This window comes from Myodes glareolus, chromosome 15 (assembly GCF_982192425.1).
Source record: "Myodes glareolus chromosome 15, mMyoGla1.1, whole genome shotgun sequence".
Taxonomy (NCBI): domain Eukaryota; kingdom Metazoa; phylum Chordata; class Mammalia; order Rodentia; family Cricetidae; genus Myodes; species Myodes glareolus.
The window spans coordinates 70,298,179-70,317,391 of NC_142040.1; the positions used below are offsets into that span (position 1 = coordinate 70,298,179).

The window sequence follows — 19,213 nt, forward strand, 5'->3', positions numbered from 1 at the left end:
ACTCATGTAAACACATATACACACACTCACATGAATACATACACACACTCATGTAACACACACTCATAAAGACACACAAACTCATGTAAACACATACATATACAAACTTATATATGCACATTTGCATAAACACAGACTCACATAAGCACACATATTCACATAAACATGTATACACACACTCACATAAGCACACAAAAATTAATGTAAAACAATCAAATGTGTCACTGCTGTATTCTGAGCAGTTTAGAGTTTGTTCCCACACTGCTTGCCTCTCTGGAAACCTTCTATGGACTTTACAGTGGAGCCTCTACCTTACTGTGAGATCCGGCAGACCAGAACCAGCATTTAATAAATATTCTTTCTCAGCTGTAACCTAGTCTCCTGGATATTGGTTATTTCTACAACAACAATCACAAAAAAAGAGTAGGATTTGGAACTTGTAAGATGCTTCATAACTGCGTACAGAAAGGGAAAAAAATAAATGTATAACAAGAAGACCCTTTCAATCATGTAATTCATATAATAAAGCCTATTTTTGATTCTATACAATTTCATGAAGTTAGTGAAAATCTTACTTGAAGTGGCACTTTTTAAAAAAAATTCATGTAATTTTAAAATAAAATAAATGTGAGGGGAATTTCTACTAAACACACACCATTGCTCTTCCAGTGGAATATGTTGTGGTTTCTTTACTGTTTATTATCCATTATAACTGTGGGCTAAAGATGCCAATTTTCCATTTTGCATGGATAAGGGAATAGTAAATTTTTAAATGTATGCTTTTATGTTAACACAATGAAATTTAAATGAGGGGCTGTGTCTCTCATAAGTGCTTTGCCATCTGTCAATCAACCAAATTATGGCCGAGATGATTATCGACAGCATGCTTGTTTATTAAAAATGAAAGAGCCGAGAAATCACAGTCAAGCTATGATTCCTTCCTTTGACTCAGGCATCGTGCTTATAGCCCTATCTGCCAAGCAGATCTGGATTTTGACACTCTACAAGTCATCTTCCTGTCAATCATCTAGAAGGTGCTGAGTTTCTTCCACTGGGTTAGTCTTGATGGCTTTGCCTGGTGCCCAGTTTATATCTTAGGAATATTCATTAGTTTGTAAGAAAGCATTTTAGAGCAGAGTTCATGTTTGCTCAGAATAAATGCAGCACCCCAGTGATGATCAAAGTCCCCAGAGCCAGCCCTGCAGCGTGCTGCTACGTCATACTGCAGGTACCCTTCTCTCTCTCCATCCCTCAGCCCAGGCCCTGACCTCCTTGCTCGTCCCAGTGCCCCTCATCACCAGTGTACATCCCTCAAGCAGTCTGCTGCCCCTGACACCCACACCCTCTCTTCTGGTTCTGTTATTTGTTTGGTTCTTACTTCCTGGGTACAGGAACTGTACGTTCAATTCACCTGATCGTCTGTAAGGGAAAACTGCAAAATGGTGACCACGTGACTGACGATCTCTCCCAGGTAGAGCTGCCCCCAGTTTTTACTCTTCACTCATCATACTTGCCTCTTTCCTAGCTTCTTCGTCTCCGACTCCTGTCTAGACATGTTACCTCCCTAAATGGAAAGTCTTGGCCATCTAACCCTCCCCTAAAGGCTAGACAGGATAAATCAAATGAACAGCGTCCTGATCTTTACAAAAATAAAGGCTTGGAGAGAATATCTGGGAGCTTCCTATATTCTGACGTGATTTAGTAGTTTTCAGATAACTAGGTTGTACCTTTACCTTTTGGAGTTTGGATCTTCAAAATTTACACTAGTGCATACACAGAACATGCTAGATCACATGTGGATTTCCATTCTCTATACATAATCTCGTGAAAGTATATATTTTCACAATGAAGAAATGAAAGAACGTTAGTGATTACTAGTCTAAGGGAGTGTTTAAACTCAGAAGGAGACGTCTAACTTGTTCCCTTAAGATCGGCATCTGAAGAGCATCTGTTCGGAGTCGACACTTATGTCTTTGAATTTATCATGAACTCGGTCCAGTGCATGTTGGCACTGAGAAACAGGGAAGGAGGGAGAGGGAAAAGGAGGTGAACAGATGAGGACGCCTGCTCCCCTTAGCATGGAACCCCTCGCAGGTTGTGTCGCAGTCTTGTTCACACTTCCTGGGTCCCAAAAGCTGGAACAATTCCTTGTGTCTGCAAACAAGTAGGTTTTTTTTTTGTAAATAAGTTACTTATATTATTATTACTGTCAGTTGTTCAGGATTCCTTGTTCATCTTTGAAGGAATTTTTATGTTCATGACAATTAATTTGCCTTTATTTGGTGTATTTAGCTCTTCTTTCATACACATGACCTATGACCACCTCCCTTATGAAGCTTCCGTCATGAAATTCAATCCTCCCACATTGGCTTTTAATGTTGCCTTTTATCAGATAGCAAATTCTAACTGCTGTTAACTATATTTTTCTCATCCATCCCTCAGCTATTTTGACTCTGTCATCAATACCCCAATGTTTTATTTATTGAAACATACAATATTTATCCATGAGATAAAATAATCCCTTTTGATTCCTCCTTATTAAAAGTGGTCTTTATTATCTGGTATGCCAAAATTACAGATCAAAATTATGCTAAGTTCAAAAAATCCATTTTTTTGAAATTTCATTAAAACTACAAATAAATTCTGGCCAACATTAACTTTTCAATATCTAGTTTTTCATCCACGACCTGGGCATTTTGTTCTATTTATTGATGTATCTGTTTGTGTTGCTTAGCAATGCTCTCTAACTCTATTCATGAAATTGAAGACCAAGGCTCACCAATAATAAGAGGACAATTAAAACTTGAGGCTGATGTCATTTTTCATAAAGTATACTGGGATGGTTGAAAGAATTCTAAAATGTGACATGTATAGGGTGACTCTTCCTCGCTGTGGTAGAACATAAACTACTGTCACCTTTTAGACAGCATCGGGTGGTTGAAGGCATGCAGACCCTACAGCCCGCCAACCTCAGCACGTGTGAACTGCTTTTCTGTGCACTTGTTGCTTATGTACTCCAAAACAGGCAGTAAAAAATGTCTGTCCTCATGAGACTAGATAAAGAAGCTGCAGTATACACTTTCAGAGGAGCATATCTATCCTATTAGTAAATGCTGTGAATCCGCATGCCTTTGAGAGAAATATCATGTATCTCTTTACTCAAATAAACATCATCAACATGATTTGTAATCCGTGCAAGCAGAGAGAAGTATGCCCACCACAATACCACTCAAAGACCCCTTGTGGATGAGTCCCAGAGGTGTCTGGGCATCAGAAGCACAAACTAGATTCACACCTACTTTGATATCTATGCCTGCCTCAGTGTCCCCATCTAGAATAAGGCTGTGCGCATTTTGTCCATCATGTTCACAGTCAATAATTTTCCTGGTCTGCCCCTCATTAACGTTTGCCAATATGGTGAGTGTGTGCTGGGTTCTCACTGTGCTGGCTGTCTTTACGCCAGCCTTAGCTTCCCCAGGAAACATTCACTCTCACATCCTGCGGCTCTTCCACTTTGTTCTTCACATTTATTTACCCACCTATTTCATAGGTGGGGATCATACCTTACCCTCTGGCTTCTCACTATGTAGTCAAACAAATGTCTAACCTTTAGAATTTACTTTATGCAAGTTTGAAGAATGGAAAGTGATGTTCCCCTATTCTGTGATCCTGTTTTCGTTAATTCTGGGTTAGGCCCTGCTGTTTTGGGACCACATCCTAACTTTTTTTTTTTTTGATATGTGAATCTTCTGCAGTTTCTTCTCATCCTCTCTTTCCTTGCTGTCCAAGAACTTTTGGTCCATTGCCATGCTGTTCTGTTTATTGTCGCTTTAGACTGTGTTCCTTGTTCCATAGTCCTGTAGTTTCCCTATGATTTTTCCCTGTATTAATTCCCATAACACTTCTGGTGATTTTTTTTACTGCCATTCTGTCAAAAACAACTTTGAAACACAATTTGACTTTGGATTAGTAGAGCTTTAGTTTTTACCCACATGAAGGCAAATGGAAGTCTTATGGTCATAAAAGGTTTCAGAAATGTGGTCCTACAAGCACATTTATTCAGATAACTCTTTTGTACCTCAATAATATATATAAATTTTCTCACACAGAGTCCTTAACCTTTGTTTATTTCCACAGAATTCTGTATACTGTGGTCTATTTTTTATTAAAATTCTGATTCTTGTGTTGTACAAATGCATAGCAACGATATCTGCTGCTGTGGGCCAACTTCAAGTTTAAAGGGTCCTCGCACTCAGCCTTAAAGTAAGTGTCCTCAAAGGGTAACTTAAGCCCCAGACAGAAGCTCAGGCAAAGGATCCCTAGGAATAGCCCAGATCCAAGGCTTCTCCCTGAAGATAAAAGTAGATGCTCTTCCTGGGAGGGCAACACCAGCACCTCTTTACCCCTGGGTAATTTGGAGTCAGGTTTCCTGGAAGAAAAGAAGAAATAAGCAAGAAAAACTTAAACCAGTATTGAGCACAAGAAGAAGAAAAGCAAGTCTGCCTTGAAGTGAGCCTTCAAGGGAAACTCCTCTTTACTGTGTTCTGCACATGCCTGAGAAAACAGGGAGGATTGTCCGGAGTTGTAGAACAACCCATCTGTCAGTCATAAAATGCTAACCCTATTCTCACCCCTGGGGCTCCCTCTTTCCTTCTCCTGTGACATGAAAAGAACCCAGAAAAGACCTCAGGTCTCTTTACTCAAATGTTTTCTTGTACCAGTCCTGTGCTCGGAGTATAGACTATGTTTTTTCTTGCTATTGATAGATTTCTACTTAGGTGATTGGGGATGATGGCTTAATAAGTGAGACCATAAGGACCTCTATTTGAACCTCCAGCACTCTTGTAAAAAGCTGAGTATGGCCATGCCCCCATAATGGGACAGAAGGGTTTCCCAGCTGCTAGCCAGCCCAGGTTCAGTGAAAGATGGTCTCAAGAGATTAAGTGGAGAACAATAGACCAGGACACGTGAGTCCATCTCTGGCTTCCATATGCACGTGGATGGGTCCATCTGCACACATATATGCAAACACCACACACACAGTCTATACATATATTACATATATTACTGAAAGAACCTAGATGGGCATCTTGTCATGGGACAGGCTGAGACCTCCTCAGGTAGCAATTGGGGAAAGAACTTGGAGAATCAGCTTGTAATTTTTCTTGTATTTTTTTAAAAGTCCTCCCATGACTGCATTAGACAGTGAAGAAAGCTAAGGTATCTTTGGGGTTCAGTAATTCTGGTCACCAAGGACGATATGGAGGACGTGAGACCCCAGCCCTCAGGAAGATGGCTGGAGTTGCACTTGGTGTTTGTGCCTGTTTCTTCAGTGGGTAGCCAACTGCCCGCACACTCACGCCTGTCCTTACCCCATTCTCATGCAGTGTAACTGACCAGAAACCTTCATTGTGGTCATTGTTAGCAAAGGAGAATAGTAGTCAGAGCCTTGCAGTGGAGGGAAGATGGATTTCTTCATGGTGTTGCAGGGATTTTTGTGTTTTTTTTAAGTAGCTTATATCAATGTGTCACTGTGTAGAAGATAGTGATTCATACTATCCATCCAAATTAAGGGTTCCTCCCCTCTTCTTTTATCTCTACAAATGATTGGACCCTGTGGTGCTATGAACTTGAAGTTAGTACAGCAGTAAAGTAGATCCTTTCAGAGGTTCCTGTGACAAATGGTTGCCTTTAACCACTTATAGACAGAAAACTTTACTAATATTTACTATAATCACAGCTACTTCACTCAAGTGAAAGGTATTGAAAAAGATTAAAAATTGTAGGCAGAGGCTGCTCTTTCTTTCCCTGCCGCCTAGTCCTGAGATAATTACACAGAAACTATATTGCTTAGATCATTGCTTGCCCAATCACTTAAGCATATAGCTTGCTAGCTCTTATATCTTAAATTAACCCATCTCTGTCAATCTGTGTATCACCACAAGGCTGTGGCCTACAGGCAAGGTTCCAGCTGGCAGCTCGTGTCTTCCTCTTCTGGCGACTACATGACATCTCCCTGACTCCACCTACTTTCTCCCAGCATTCAGTTTAGTTTTCCTGCCTAGCTCTATTCTGTCCTATCACAGGCCAAAGTAGCTTCTTTATTCATTAACTAATAAAAGGCAACCCATATACAGAAGGACTTCCCACATCAAAAAATGTCAGAGTCTCTTTACCAAGGTGTTTTTCTGTCACATGTTCTGGGAACTGCCTGTGGATGATCTTTTCTGATGCCAGTGCCAGCCAAGGAAGGACATGTTGGTGGTGTCAGAGTCTGTGGAGATAGATACCTTTGTGGGGTAGCAAAGAGTTTATAAATTATAGGGACTTTAGAGTTGATACTTAGGTGGCAAGAAGAAAGAACTCACAAATACTAATGCATCTGTAGGCTTGTGCCATCCACAAGCATCCCTTTGTGCTGTCTCATTTGCGTCCTAACAATTCCCTGAGTAGGCAGGGAAGAAATACACACTGCACATCCAAGTAATTTCATGCAAGATGCAGGTGGAGATGAAACTTGAAGCCCTACACATCCTCCACCAAGGTTCGGGAGTAGTGCCTGGGGAAGTCTGTGTAAGATAGAACCATCTGGCTCATTTAATTTCTTATTGAGGCATCTGTTGCCATGGTTTTGTTTTCTCTTCTACTTATTGGAAGTTACTCTGTTAATTGAAGTGTTCTCTTTAGTTTATATTTCATTTAAAAAATTATAACACCTTGAAATTGAGAATCTGAGTATTTTTGTGTAATCCCAGTTCTTGGCATAAAAAGGAATTATTTTTCTGATATATATATAGAGAGAGAACTGGGATTGCTCAAAATTGTTTAAATGCCTCTAAGAAAATCTGCTAACTTACCATGAAAAGAAAAGCAAGCATTGCACTCCCTTTCAAAACATAAATTAATTCATTTTTCTTATATTGAGATCATAGCTAGGAAAACTCTTACTGGACAATATTTGTGTATAAAAAATTATTTCTTAAATAGCCAGTAAATCAATACAGTTGATTAGAATCATAAAGCCCCTATTGATTCATTAGCCATATTCCAGATGGGATTCTGATTGTATTACATAATATTTTCAATTTGCACTAAAAACCACTTTATAAAGGTACAGCTAGGAACTGCATTCCTTCTTTTCTTGGCTCTTGTATTTATGTTATTCTTTCTGGAACTTCATTTACATATTGGCCAGCTAATAAGTTTAATAAGACTATCCTTTAGCAAGTTGGTATACACTTACAGTTCCATAACAAATAATCTTTTTGTAAATATTTTTGTTATTTTTTTTGAGAGTTTAGCGTCTTATGTATTTTAATGGTATTACCCCTTCACATGGTATAGTGGTTAATGCTCTGGACTCCGAATCCAGTGATCCAAGTTCGTATCTTGGTGGAACCTGTTCCTTGAGGAAGAGACCTGGTCAGTCATCCTCATCAACTCATACCTTGAAACCCAGTTCAACTGGGCTACCCATGTCTGCTTCAGTATTGTGGGGGGGCATGTTTCATTTTACCCCTTCACCAGCTTCTCCTGATCCACGCATTGCCAGGGGGTGGGGGGAACACGTTTTGTTTCACTCCTTTGCCAGCTTTTCCTACTTCTACTTAATTCACTTTGAGTCTCTGCTTTTTAAAAATAATAATTTAAAAAGTCATCAAGTCTGATCTGTACTACTCTAATACTCTTGGGTGTGAGGCTATTGCCTCGACCATGGTGATCTGACTGAGCAGGGTCACAGCTCTAAAGAAGAAATGATTATTTCCCACTAGCTCTAGATTCCAGTAGATCCTCAGCTAGGGTGAAACTTCATGCCAACCTCCCCTGGCATGGGCCAGAATTTTGTCCTGTTTGAATTTGCTCAGGTCTAATGCCTGCCTTCATAGTAACATATCATTATATCCATCGATTAGTGCCATCTCTCAACCCTCATCAAAAAAGCCTCTGATCGCAGCAGATAGTTATTAACACAAAGACCTAGAAGTGGTCAATGGGACGAGAATAAGAGCCCAAAGCATACTTAGTCCAAATGGAACATCTGTATTACACACCATCCTTCAAAGGCTCAGGGGGCAGCATGGCAGAGCGGTGGGAAAGACTGTAAGAGACAGGAAGGATGGATGACGTCAAGAAAACAATATTTTAAATCTTGTTTGGTTCTGAGAACAACCAGCCCTATAAAGTGCCCTTATGTCATCCATATTCATAGACATTAACTGTCTAAAAAAGTACAGAGGAGCCACAATTTGAATTCCAGGGAACCCTAATGCTAATGGTGTGCTGTGTCTCTGATACATAATTTAAAAACAAATATAACTCATCTTGATTGTCCTATTAGGCAGAGGGAGTGAATTGTTTCACATAAACAGAGGGAGGGAAAGAGCAAATGGAGATTCTCTCTCAAACTCTTCAAAATGCCTTCCACTTTGTAACTGAAACACACTGTGGCCCCTCTGAGGTACACCTGTTTATTATTTGGAAGCAAGCACATGGGCTTATGTTCATTCAGGTTCTATAGAAGCATCTGTTGCTTCACTAATTTTATTTCACAAGCCCAGTATTCAGAAGCAGAAAGATCTTAAGTTCAAGACTATACTGAGATACTTTTTTTTTTTAATGAAGGAAAAGGAAAGAGCAAAGAAAAGAATATCTTGCCTGTCAACAACCCAACAGGACAGGCAGTTTTGCTTTGGTTAACGAAGTCATACTTCATCACTGAAGGTGGAGGCCATCAGCCTGCCTCCTTTTAGTTCTTGATAGACTTAATCTCATCTAGATCCTAACTAGGTAGAGAAATAGGTATATCTACATAGAAACTATTGACTACGTCAGCCAATAATAAACAAGGTAAGGCTGGCTCTCTGGGATAAGAAGGAATAAAAATCTTTTGTGATCATTTTCTGATTTTGTCAGGTTCAGGGATGTAGTTAACTCAAACGAGCTGTGATCGTCCCATCTGCATTTCCTATTGATTTTATTTAACCACACGAATTAGTGCAAATAAATCTGATTTATTCAGGAGATCTTAGGAGAAGAAAAACACAGGGCCATTCGACTGCATGCTTAGCAGTGCTGAGAATCCGGGCACTGAGAACCTTAACTGCTGTACGGCTATGGAGCAACAGGAGGTTGTGCGGGCAAACAGTGGCACAGCAGCTGCTTTGTTTAATAAACTGATTATTTTCATAAGATTCAACAATCGCACTCTTGAATTTATCCAGAGGAATTCAAAACTAAAGTACATACAAAATCGAGCAAATGTTTAGGTGTCTTGGTACATAATTTTTAAAACTTGAAAGCCACAACCTAACAGAGAAGCAGATAAATTCACGATAGTATATCCAGAAGCAGGATGTTAATCAATTATCTACTCACAACTGAGGAGATATTCTTCACCTGGATTTTATTTTATTGTTGTATTATATAAAACATTACATATTAGCTACCATAGAGTTGTGTTTTAATAATCCATAAAACCTAAAGCCTTTTAAGATTTGACTTTTAAGGACTTGTGCAGAAAGAGTTGGGGAGGTGCTGCAGTCAGTAAAGTGTGCTATGAGGACTTGAGTTCGTGTAAGCTTCCGCACTTTTCTGTGGACACCCGAACCTCGAAACAGGCGCGCGCTTTCCTGACTCGAGCCCACGAGAACGGACGCATGTCCTAGGGGTTTGAACAGACGACACACACACAAAGAGACCGGCTCATCTGCCAAAGAGCAAGTGGCAAATGGCAGCTTTATTAAGCATAAGTCGGGTATATATACTGTGGGGCAAAAAGACACCAGCCCCCCATCAGGATCAAGGAAAGAGAAAAGTCAGGGGGCCGCACCCAAGGTCACAGAGCAGCTGAACAGAGAAAAGAGGAAGCCAGGTGGGCGTGCTCAGGCTCAGAGAAAAGCTGACCCGGGAACCTTGCCTGCTGCGAGAACCTTGCTTGCAGGTGGAATTACCATGACAGTAGAGTTCTCTCTGAGCTACACCCTTGGGCCGTAGGCGAAATTAACATAACAGGAGAGGGCAGTTCTATGCTACACCCTCAAGCTGCTGCAGTGGAACCAGGAAGCAGAACAGCCCTGCATAGCACCTCGGGGAAAAATGGGGAACCTGTGTACCTACAAGTTCGGATCCCTGGCATGCACATAAAAACCTGGAGATGTGGTGGCTTACATATGTGATGCCAACAGTGGGCAGGTGGAGCCAGAGGGGTGCCTGGGGCTCCATGAACTCTATATTCAGTAAGAGATCCTCTCTCAAAATCTAATGTAGAGAGCAGGAATTGTTTTAGTTGGGGTTTCTATTACTGTGAAGAGATGCCATGACCAAGGCAACTCTTATAAAATAAAACAGTAATTGGGGATGGATTACAATTCAGAGGTTTAGTTCATTATTGTCATGGTGGGAAGCATGGGGACGTATAGGCAGACACAGTACTGAAGAAGTAGCTGAGAGTCATACATCTAGATTGGCAGGCAGCAGGAAGAGCATGTGAGTTATTGGGCCTGGCTTGAGCTTCTGAAAGCCTGCTGCCAGTGACACACTTATTCTAGCAAAGCCACACCTACTCCTGCAAGGCCACACCTCAATAATGCCACTCCTTGTGAGTTTATGGGGGGCATTTTCATTCATACCACCACAAGAAAAGCAGTTAAGACACCCAACCTCAGCCTCTAACCTCATGCATGTGCACACATACACACATGTGTCAGCCAAGCACATGTACACATGCAAGCAAGAACCAACTGTTCAGCTTCCAGAACTGTTATTTCATATTACTTTATTAAATTGCATAAATATGAAATGCATTATTACAAATTAAACATATTTACAAAATTAAAACGTAACTTACTAACTTCCTCCCACTTTTAATATATCTATGCCTGATATCTGGTGAGATTTATTTCTTCTCTCTCCATGACTTCATCATTATTAGAATTCATAGAATTATAAAGCACAGAACACATATGCAAATACACACAGAGGGGAAAAAAAGGACTTTCCTTCTAGCCTTTGTGTACACATGGAGCACCCCTCTGAGTTGAGGCGATGAAGTGGCTGGGGCTGCAGTGCAGACATGCTCGGTTCAACACACACACACACACACACACAAACACACGGTTCTGAATGCTGCAGACAAGCCCAGGGTAAAATTGTGAGGGAGGGACATTGTTTCCGGTTCCATTGTTTTGTTTTGTTTTGTTTCTTAAATCAATTCAGCAGTCCTTTCAGATGACTTCCCCAGGCATCCTTACCCCCTGCAGGCTGTGCACAGTGCACAGAAGAGAACTCCGCATTCACTCAGCAGTGATGTGCCCTGGGAGTCCTCCCCTCTGTCTTCTCTGGTGCTTTTCCCATGGGAGGCACAATACACAAAAGGCTACATCATGCTTTCCGGATGAAAGAATTGGGGTTCTGTGAGCACTGTGAGGCTTTCTTCTTCTTCTGTTTGCATTGTGTGCATGAGTGAAAACACTTCTCGTAGGCTCCCAGTGAGTCATCAGTGTTCCACCCGGTGTGCACGAAGCCTTCCTTCCCTCCTTATGTTTGTAAGCTGGTGTGGGAAATGCCCCCTTGAGGTCCCTGCATACCACATCCTGGACTATTCACAAAAGGCCTTTTCCCCGCTCGTTCCTTTGCAGGGATTATTGCTCAATTTTGAAAAGCAATATTTTAGTAAATCTGTAGAACCCTAAGGTAGCAAGTTATATATTAATTAACTCTCCTCATTCATTCATCTCTTATGTGGTGAACTTTTACCATGAGCATGGAAATGCACTTGGGATGAAAATATATTGGTGAAGCAAATGAAGAATTCAGTCCTATGGGACCTTGGGATGCTGGAGGGAAAGTAGGGATGCCCAGATTGCAGCGTGAAGCATGCAGCTGAGCACCATTGAGAGAGTGGCAGGATACAGCATGTGTCCTAGCACATTTCTGGGATGAATACGTTTTCTGGAATATGAAAATTAAATCTTGGAGGTGTCAGGCCTTCATCCCTACTAACACTGCAGTCTAAAGAAAGACAAAGCAGCCCTCTCAAGTGAATCGGGTGATTGTCCCCACAAACACAGCAGAGTTCAGATATGGCTTAGCTGATGGCCATGCCAAGAAAGAGTCTGTGTATTAATGAGCTACTTTGTTCTCTTTTCAATTTAAATATTTAAATCGCCCCCAGTGTTAACAGGCAGCAAAAAGAACATAAATCTGGAATATGTATCACAAAGCATTTGTTGCGTTCATCTCCAGATGACTGTTTCCTTTCAACAAATAGAACATGGAAACATAATGTACTCTTCACTTCACTTGCTAATCAAAGATTTAAGTATACAATGTGCTTAGTGGAGCCACCCACACTGTGCCTCGCACTCCGAGTGACCTTCTTCATCCCCCAGAGCTTCTGAGACAAAACCCCAGTGTCGGTTATTTCGGTTTCCCATCTAGCGTCAGTGTCTTTACGTGTTTGAGGTCTTCTCCTGTTTAGTAGAATACTTTCAGTCTTTTCTGTATCAACACTACTGCCCTTGAAGACAGTGGTAAAATTCAGTAAAGTGTTAGGAACGGTAATCATTCTAACCCCATGAGCACGTGACGTTTTTGTTTTCTTTATAGAAACATCTGAGACACCCATTATGAAGTTAAAATCATATTTCCAAGATTCTGTCATTCAAAAGCGGTACATTCAGCTCCTTATTGGTGGGTTATTAAGGTGGCTGCCCGGAATGGAATCCAACAAGAGCGCTCAGTTGTTTTCTTTCCCCTTCCTAAGCCTAATTCAGTCCGTGCAGTTGTTGATGGCAGGTTTTCTGAGGATAACAGTGCTTGGACTCAGACAGTGGAACTTGACTCTCCAAGGCCAAAGCTGTTTCCCTGTTCTTTCAGATAAGGAGACAAGGAGGCATCCAGCTCCTGGTGGACCTGCTGGACCACCGGATGACGGAAGTCCACCGCAGTGCCTGTGGGGCTCTGAGGAACTTGGTGTATGGGAAGGCTAATGATGACAACAAGATCGCCCTGAAAAACTGTGGTGGCATTCCAGCGCTGGTGAGGCTGCTTCGCAAGACCACAGACCTGGAGATCCGGGAGCTGGTCACAGGTGAGGCCTCTCACTAAATGGTTCTGTTTTGTCTCAAGATGCGTGTTTCTTTTTCTAGCCCAGTAGCAAATGTAAGAACCAAGTATTACAACACAGAGCCTCCCAGATCTGATAGCACAGTCATTCTCCAATTTCCAATGAGTGAGCAAAATACCATCAAAGGTAACTCACATAGGTTGATCGTACTTAATAATCCAGTAAAGGCAGCTATCACCAAAATCCTGTGATCTTACTTCAGTCCTTGTTATTTGCTTTAGAAGTAGTTGAATATCTTACAGGATCCACAGGCCGTCATTAGAGTAACATTAGAAATACCTGATAAAAAAAAACGAGGCATGCAAGCTATTGGCAATCAGCCGCATGTTCTGGTTTATAAGTACACTGAGCAGATTGTGCTTCTAGTGTGAATTTATTGAGTAAAATACCCCTGCGTGCTCCACGTCCCAAGGTTATAGTACTGAATACTAAAGAACTATTTGAAAATTAACTTGAATGTCTTTCCACATTCACAGAACTTTGGGTTTTAGATATAATAACGGGAGCTTGTAGATTATTGAGGGTGCAAACAGGGAGAATGTTGAAAGCAGTCAGCCCATACCTTTCTTGGAATAATTGGACAGAGTACATGTTAACCACTAACTGTCATTCCTCACTTTGTAAGTGTGTGGTCTTAACTCGTTGGAGTTCTAATGACCTGCATGTCCCCGGTGTGGGATTCCAAATTGCTCTGAAGCTTCCTCTTCTTCGTTATGCTTGCTGCTGTTGTAGGTGTTGTTTGGCATCTGGTTCATTAAAGAACCCCTACAAGCAACTCTTTGACAAATGAATTCCAAATGCAACTTTCCCAAAAGATCTCTTAATTATCCACGATACCATTGCATTGACCTTCTGCCTCGGGTCTAAAATTTCCCTGTATCTACGTGGATGAAATATGTGAAAAACTTAGTTAAGGACATACGTAGCTCAAGCTACAGAGTCATAAATAGGCATCCAAGGCCGGGGCCAGACTCCCAGTTTCAGTACATCTCCTGTGTCTTCTTCCTCCAATGTCTTTGTTCTGCCGTTTTCTTGTTTTTAGCTAAGTTTAAACCAGACCCACATTGCCTCATTCTTTTTTATTTTTTCTTTGTTATGTCCTCTACTAACCCTTACTTGCTTGCTGGCTTTATTTCTCCTTCATTTTTCTATAAGTAGAGGGTTTTCCTTTTGGAAATGATTATTAGCAAGGGTTAGAGTATTATTAAAGTAATGTTTCACAATAAGCTCAGATGGGTCAGGCAAGGTAAAGTGGTCATTATGTGCATTCTGTGATTTTTTTTGAGGACTGTTTGGAGGTGAGTTAGATAATCTAAACTACTCCCTGTCATTATGGTTATGCAAGACGGCCTTTATTTTCACTGGCTGAGTGTGAATTGGGAATGCCTGGGAGAAAAGGTCGCGATATGTGTGCCGGAAACAAGATGCTTGGTGCATAAAGGTTTTGCTACTGGATGCAGAAGACCAGGAGAATAAGAGTCTACAGTGCCTTCTGCACATGCTGTGCATGCCATCTCCTGCTTGGAAAAGACTTGGAATTAAGTCAGCTTTGTATTGTCTGTAACACAAAACCATTAGATCGAGGCTGCTTCAGTAGCGTTTGTCCCATTGGCAAAGAAACAGTGTCAATGTCAGAGGTAGAGAAACCCATTGGATGAGCTGCTGCTGCTGGCCCTTGAGCTGGCTATAAAGGAGTCGAGAGAAGCCGAAACATTCTCCGTCCGCCTTTGGAAGATCTTGGAAACTACCATTTTAACCCAAAACAATGATAGAAATGTCTCTGTGAGCTCCATTTGGAAATAATAAAAACCATACATCCTTCTCGGAGGGTCAAGAAGACACCACTTGTGGCGAAGCTTGGGCTGTGGGAAGGATGTAGTTGGTACTTGGCTTACAAAGACCTTCCCTTCTTACTCTGCTTCTCCTGAGGAAAGCCAGACAAGTGTGTCCCCGTGGTGGCCAAAACTTTCTTCGCCTTCCTTCCTGAAAGGAACGCTGTCTTTGACTCAGCAGCAAATCAATTATGAAGAATCAAAGTTAGCACCCTAGCCAATGTTCCCTGCCTTCCCAGAGGTGGAGTGTTATAGTCTCGCTGTAGCTGGAATTAGCTTTGTAGGTGATGTACTTTGTAGGTACTGCAAACTTGGGCTGCAGTACCATCCCACAGAAGGAAACAGGAAGAAGGAAAGCACCTGTGTGTAGTGAGGAGTTGCAGGCAGACCTGCTTTTCGTCCTGCCCGGCTCCCGCACGGCTAGCTTAGCCCCAGAAATAATAACACATAAGTTGTATTCGTTTAAACACTGCCTGGCCCATTATCTCTAGAGAGTTAGTTACTGACTAACTCTCATATCTTGATATTAAGCCATTTCTAATAATCTGTATAGCACCACGAGCTGGTGGCTTACCGGAAAAGATTCAGCATGTCTGACCTGGTGGCTGGCTCCATGGCTTCTGCCTCATTGCCCTCTTCCCAGCATTCTGTTCTGTTTACTCCGCCTACCTAATTTTCTGTCCTATCAAGGGGCCAAGGCAGTCTCTTTATTGACCAATGAAAATAACACAATAGACAGATAACCCTCCTCCATCATTTCCCCTTTTTCTGTTTAAACAAAAAAGAAAGGCTTTCATTTTAACATAGTAAAATTACACATAACAAAACAGTTATCAAGCAAGAATTACAGTCACAATATTTATAACTGTATCTTTATCATAATAATGGAAAACTATAACTATGACTATCCATTCTTCAACTCCATTAAAGACTCCAGAAGGATATAATATTACCTAAGTAAACAAGAAGTAAGCAACTTCCAAAACTCTAGAAATGACAGAAACATCTTGCTACCTGGACAGTCACCCAAAGTTCCTCTGTATCGTTGGGGCACCCATCTTCGGCCTTCAGGCCCATAATATCCAGAGACATTTCCATGAAGCAGGAAATTTCAAAGGCAGTTCAATCACTATCTGCTATGTCCTGCAGAATGTCTCGCAGACTCTTTCATGAATCAAGAACCTCAAAAGATCATCTCACCTTTAGGCAAGTTCAGCAGTCCTCTCTCTGCGGGTTCTCTGTGTCCAGTTTATACAACAGTCCAGGCAAGAGCAGTTTCTTGCCCAAATGGCTAACCAACTCCATAAGGAGCCTCTTCGATGCCCATCTTCCTCTTGAAGTAGATTGGTGCTGCCAGGAGCAGACGTGTCTCATTGTCCTAAGTTATTAAAACATTAAATGCCATGTTCTGTAGTCTTTGAAAGATATGAATGTCTATCTGAAATATATCTATGCACTTCTAGAAAATCAGACTAACATTACTACAAGCTAGTATTATCCATTAACAACCTATATTTTTAATTATACATTGCATTTTTAAATAAACTACACAATCACAAACCTCAATCAAGATCAGAAACATATATACATATAACAAAATTGACCTTAAAATCCATACCAATGAAATTATTCATATCTATATCATATCCCCCTTTAAATGTAAAAGAACATTTATAAGCAATATTTGGGAATATGGACGTAGTTATTTCTCTCCAAACTTCTTCCTGCTGTTTAGGGGCGCTGTTAATCAGGTCTTTCGTGGTAAAACCTGTCTGTCAGGTTCATCTCAAACGGCAGTTGAGTGAAGAAATTTTTTGAGGGTGTTCACAGAAACCTTTCAGGAGGGCGTGGTCTATCATACCATATTGGGATAGAAGCAATCCACAGGGTCTCATTCTCTGTGAAAACAAAAGAAGAACCTCCTTTCCAAAGTATCATATCCTTAGATCCAAATTCTGAAGTCAAGGTATTTTCAAAATATCTATCTTGGATTAGTTCAGCAGCATTTATAAACAAATATCTTTTAACAGCTGTTGCTCCTTCCTCAGCATTCAAACAATTCAAAGAGAGCATAATAGCATACAGTATCATGATTCTCTGTGTATTTTCCATCTTTGTGCAGCTTTATTTTTAACCTCTATTTCTTTTATTTTTACTTTTTACTTTTTGAGACTGGTTCTCTGTATATCTTTGTCCTGGAATAACTCTGTAGACCAGGCTGTCCTTGAACTCAGAGATCCCACTGTCTCAGCCTCCCCAGCACTGGGATTAAAGGTGTGTGCTACCACACCTTGAACTCACAGAGATCTGTCTCTGCCTCCCAGGCATTGGGATTAAAGGCGTGTGCTACCACACCTTGAGGTCACAGAGGTCAATCTCTACCTCTGTCTCTTGAAGTCACAGAGGTCAATATGCCTCTGCCTCCCAGGCATTGGGATTAAAGGTGTGTACCACCACACCCTATATCTCCCTTTCTTTTTTATTTTTAATGACTTTAACCTTTTAACCTGCATATATTTTTAACTCATAGTAAACCATTTAGAGGTTTTCTTCCTCTTTGAATCTCTTTTTACTGTATATTTCTCTTTTTTTGACCACATGAGCCTTTAAGGAGAGGACTAAAGCTGTGGCTTTTATGGCTGGAATTAACCCATTCCTTAGCTTTCCAGCTTCATGGCAGAGGTACCGCCAGAGCCATTTTTATCACCACAACTCTACAGTGTTTTAAGGTCCCTGCCAACAAGCAAGTTGTAGCATTCTACTCAGAGACCATACTCAGTCGGACTGCCTGCCTGAAAGAGTCAGAGTTTGCCCTGGCAGGACAGCCCAGAAAGCCGGCATTTTAAAACAGCGCAGCTTTTTTCCTGCTATGGCTGAAAGCCGAAAAGCATGCATTCAGCTTTTCACCAACACCATTTAAATGTTTCATGGCAGGACCTCTTAATGAGCTGCAGGGTTTTGCAGCTAAAGCTGAGTCAGGAAGCCTCTCTTAGACGAGAGCGCTTGCTTGCCTCTAGCAAACAGAGTAGACCTGAGAAATTGGTGCTACCAACAAAACATGTTTTACTCTATTTTTTCCCAAGCTTTCTCAAGCTTTCTGTGGATTTAGTTATCCACGTTGGGTGCCATCTGTAGTGAGGAGTTGCGGGCAGACCTGCTTTTCGTCCTGCCCGGCTCCCGCACGGCTAGCTTAGCCCCAGAAATAATAACACATAAGTTGTATTCGTTTAAACACTGCCTGGCCCATTATCTCTAGAGAGTTAGTTACTGACTAACTCTCATATCTTGATATTAAGCCATTTCTAATAATCTGTATAGCACCACGAGCTGGTGGCTTACCGGAAAAGATTCAGCATGTCTGACCTGGTGGCTGGCTCCATGGCTTCTGCCTCATTGCCCTCTTCCCAGCATTCTGTTCTGTTTACTCCGCCTACCTAATTTTCTGTCCTATCAAGGGGCCAAGACAGTCTCTTTATTGACCAATGAAAATAACACAATAGACAGATAACCCTCCTCCATCACCTGTGAGGACAAGCTTGCAGAGAAGGGTGGGTACTGAGAAGGATGGTCAATGCAATGGCAGAGACTTAGGGGATACCAATAAGCCTGCAGAACTCAGTTGGCTTCTGTTTAGACATCACACCAATGATCAGGTCTAACCAAAGTCAATCCCCCAGCTTGAGGAACAGAAAATGAGGTGAACTGAAGGTATCTCAGAGAGCCTTAGAGAAACATTTTCATCTTCAGCACTGGCCCATGTCATCTGCCAAAGGGAGCTTTAGAGCGCTGATTCTGCTGCCTCCTGCAGAGCGTGAGGAATTCCTGGTCTCAGTTCAACTAACCCAGGTTAACCCCAAGGTCATCAAACCCTTCCAGGTCTCTTTATCTCTCCTCCTCTGAGACACTTGTCTCTGCCCAAGTTCCACGGGCTTCTTGATATAGGAACCCTGCCCATGTGAGCCCAGGAATGTCATGCGTTCCATTCATGCCTCAAGCACTTCACAGGACCCAGGTGGTGGGTGGTCTGTAGACTTGTTAACTAACCACCCTCCATCTGGAACTCACCGCCAGGGTAAAGCGCTCTGAATGGCCAGTGCCTGGGTATTAATGATAAATAGATAAAGATACTCTGATGGTTTGAATAGAAATGGCCCCCATAGACTCATGTGTTTGAATGCTTGGCCTATAGGGCATGGTACTCTTAGGAGGTGTAGCTTCATTGGAGTACATGTAGCCTTGGTGGAGGAAGTGTGTC

At 41.6% G+C, this 19,213-nt stretch overlaps 1 protein-coding gene across 4 annotated transcripts in view; it reads left to right on the forward strand.

Moving 5' to 3' along the window:
* Positions 1-19,213, forward strand: part of Ctnnd2 (catenin delta 2) — an 804,341-nt gene that overhangs the window by 583,346 nt on the left and 201,782 nt on the right. For all 4 annotated transcript variants that reach the window (XM_085676585.2, XM_087896972.1, XM_087896974.1 and 1 more), the window contains one exon: positions 12,877-13,090. In XM_085676585.2, the coding sequence (XP_085532711.2) occupies positions 12,877-13,090 (214 nt within the window). The remainder of the gene's footprint in view (positions 1-12,876; positions 13,091-19,213) is intronic.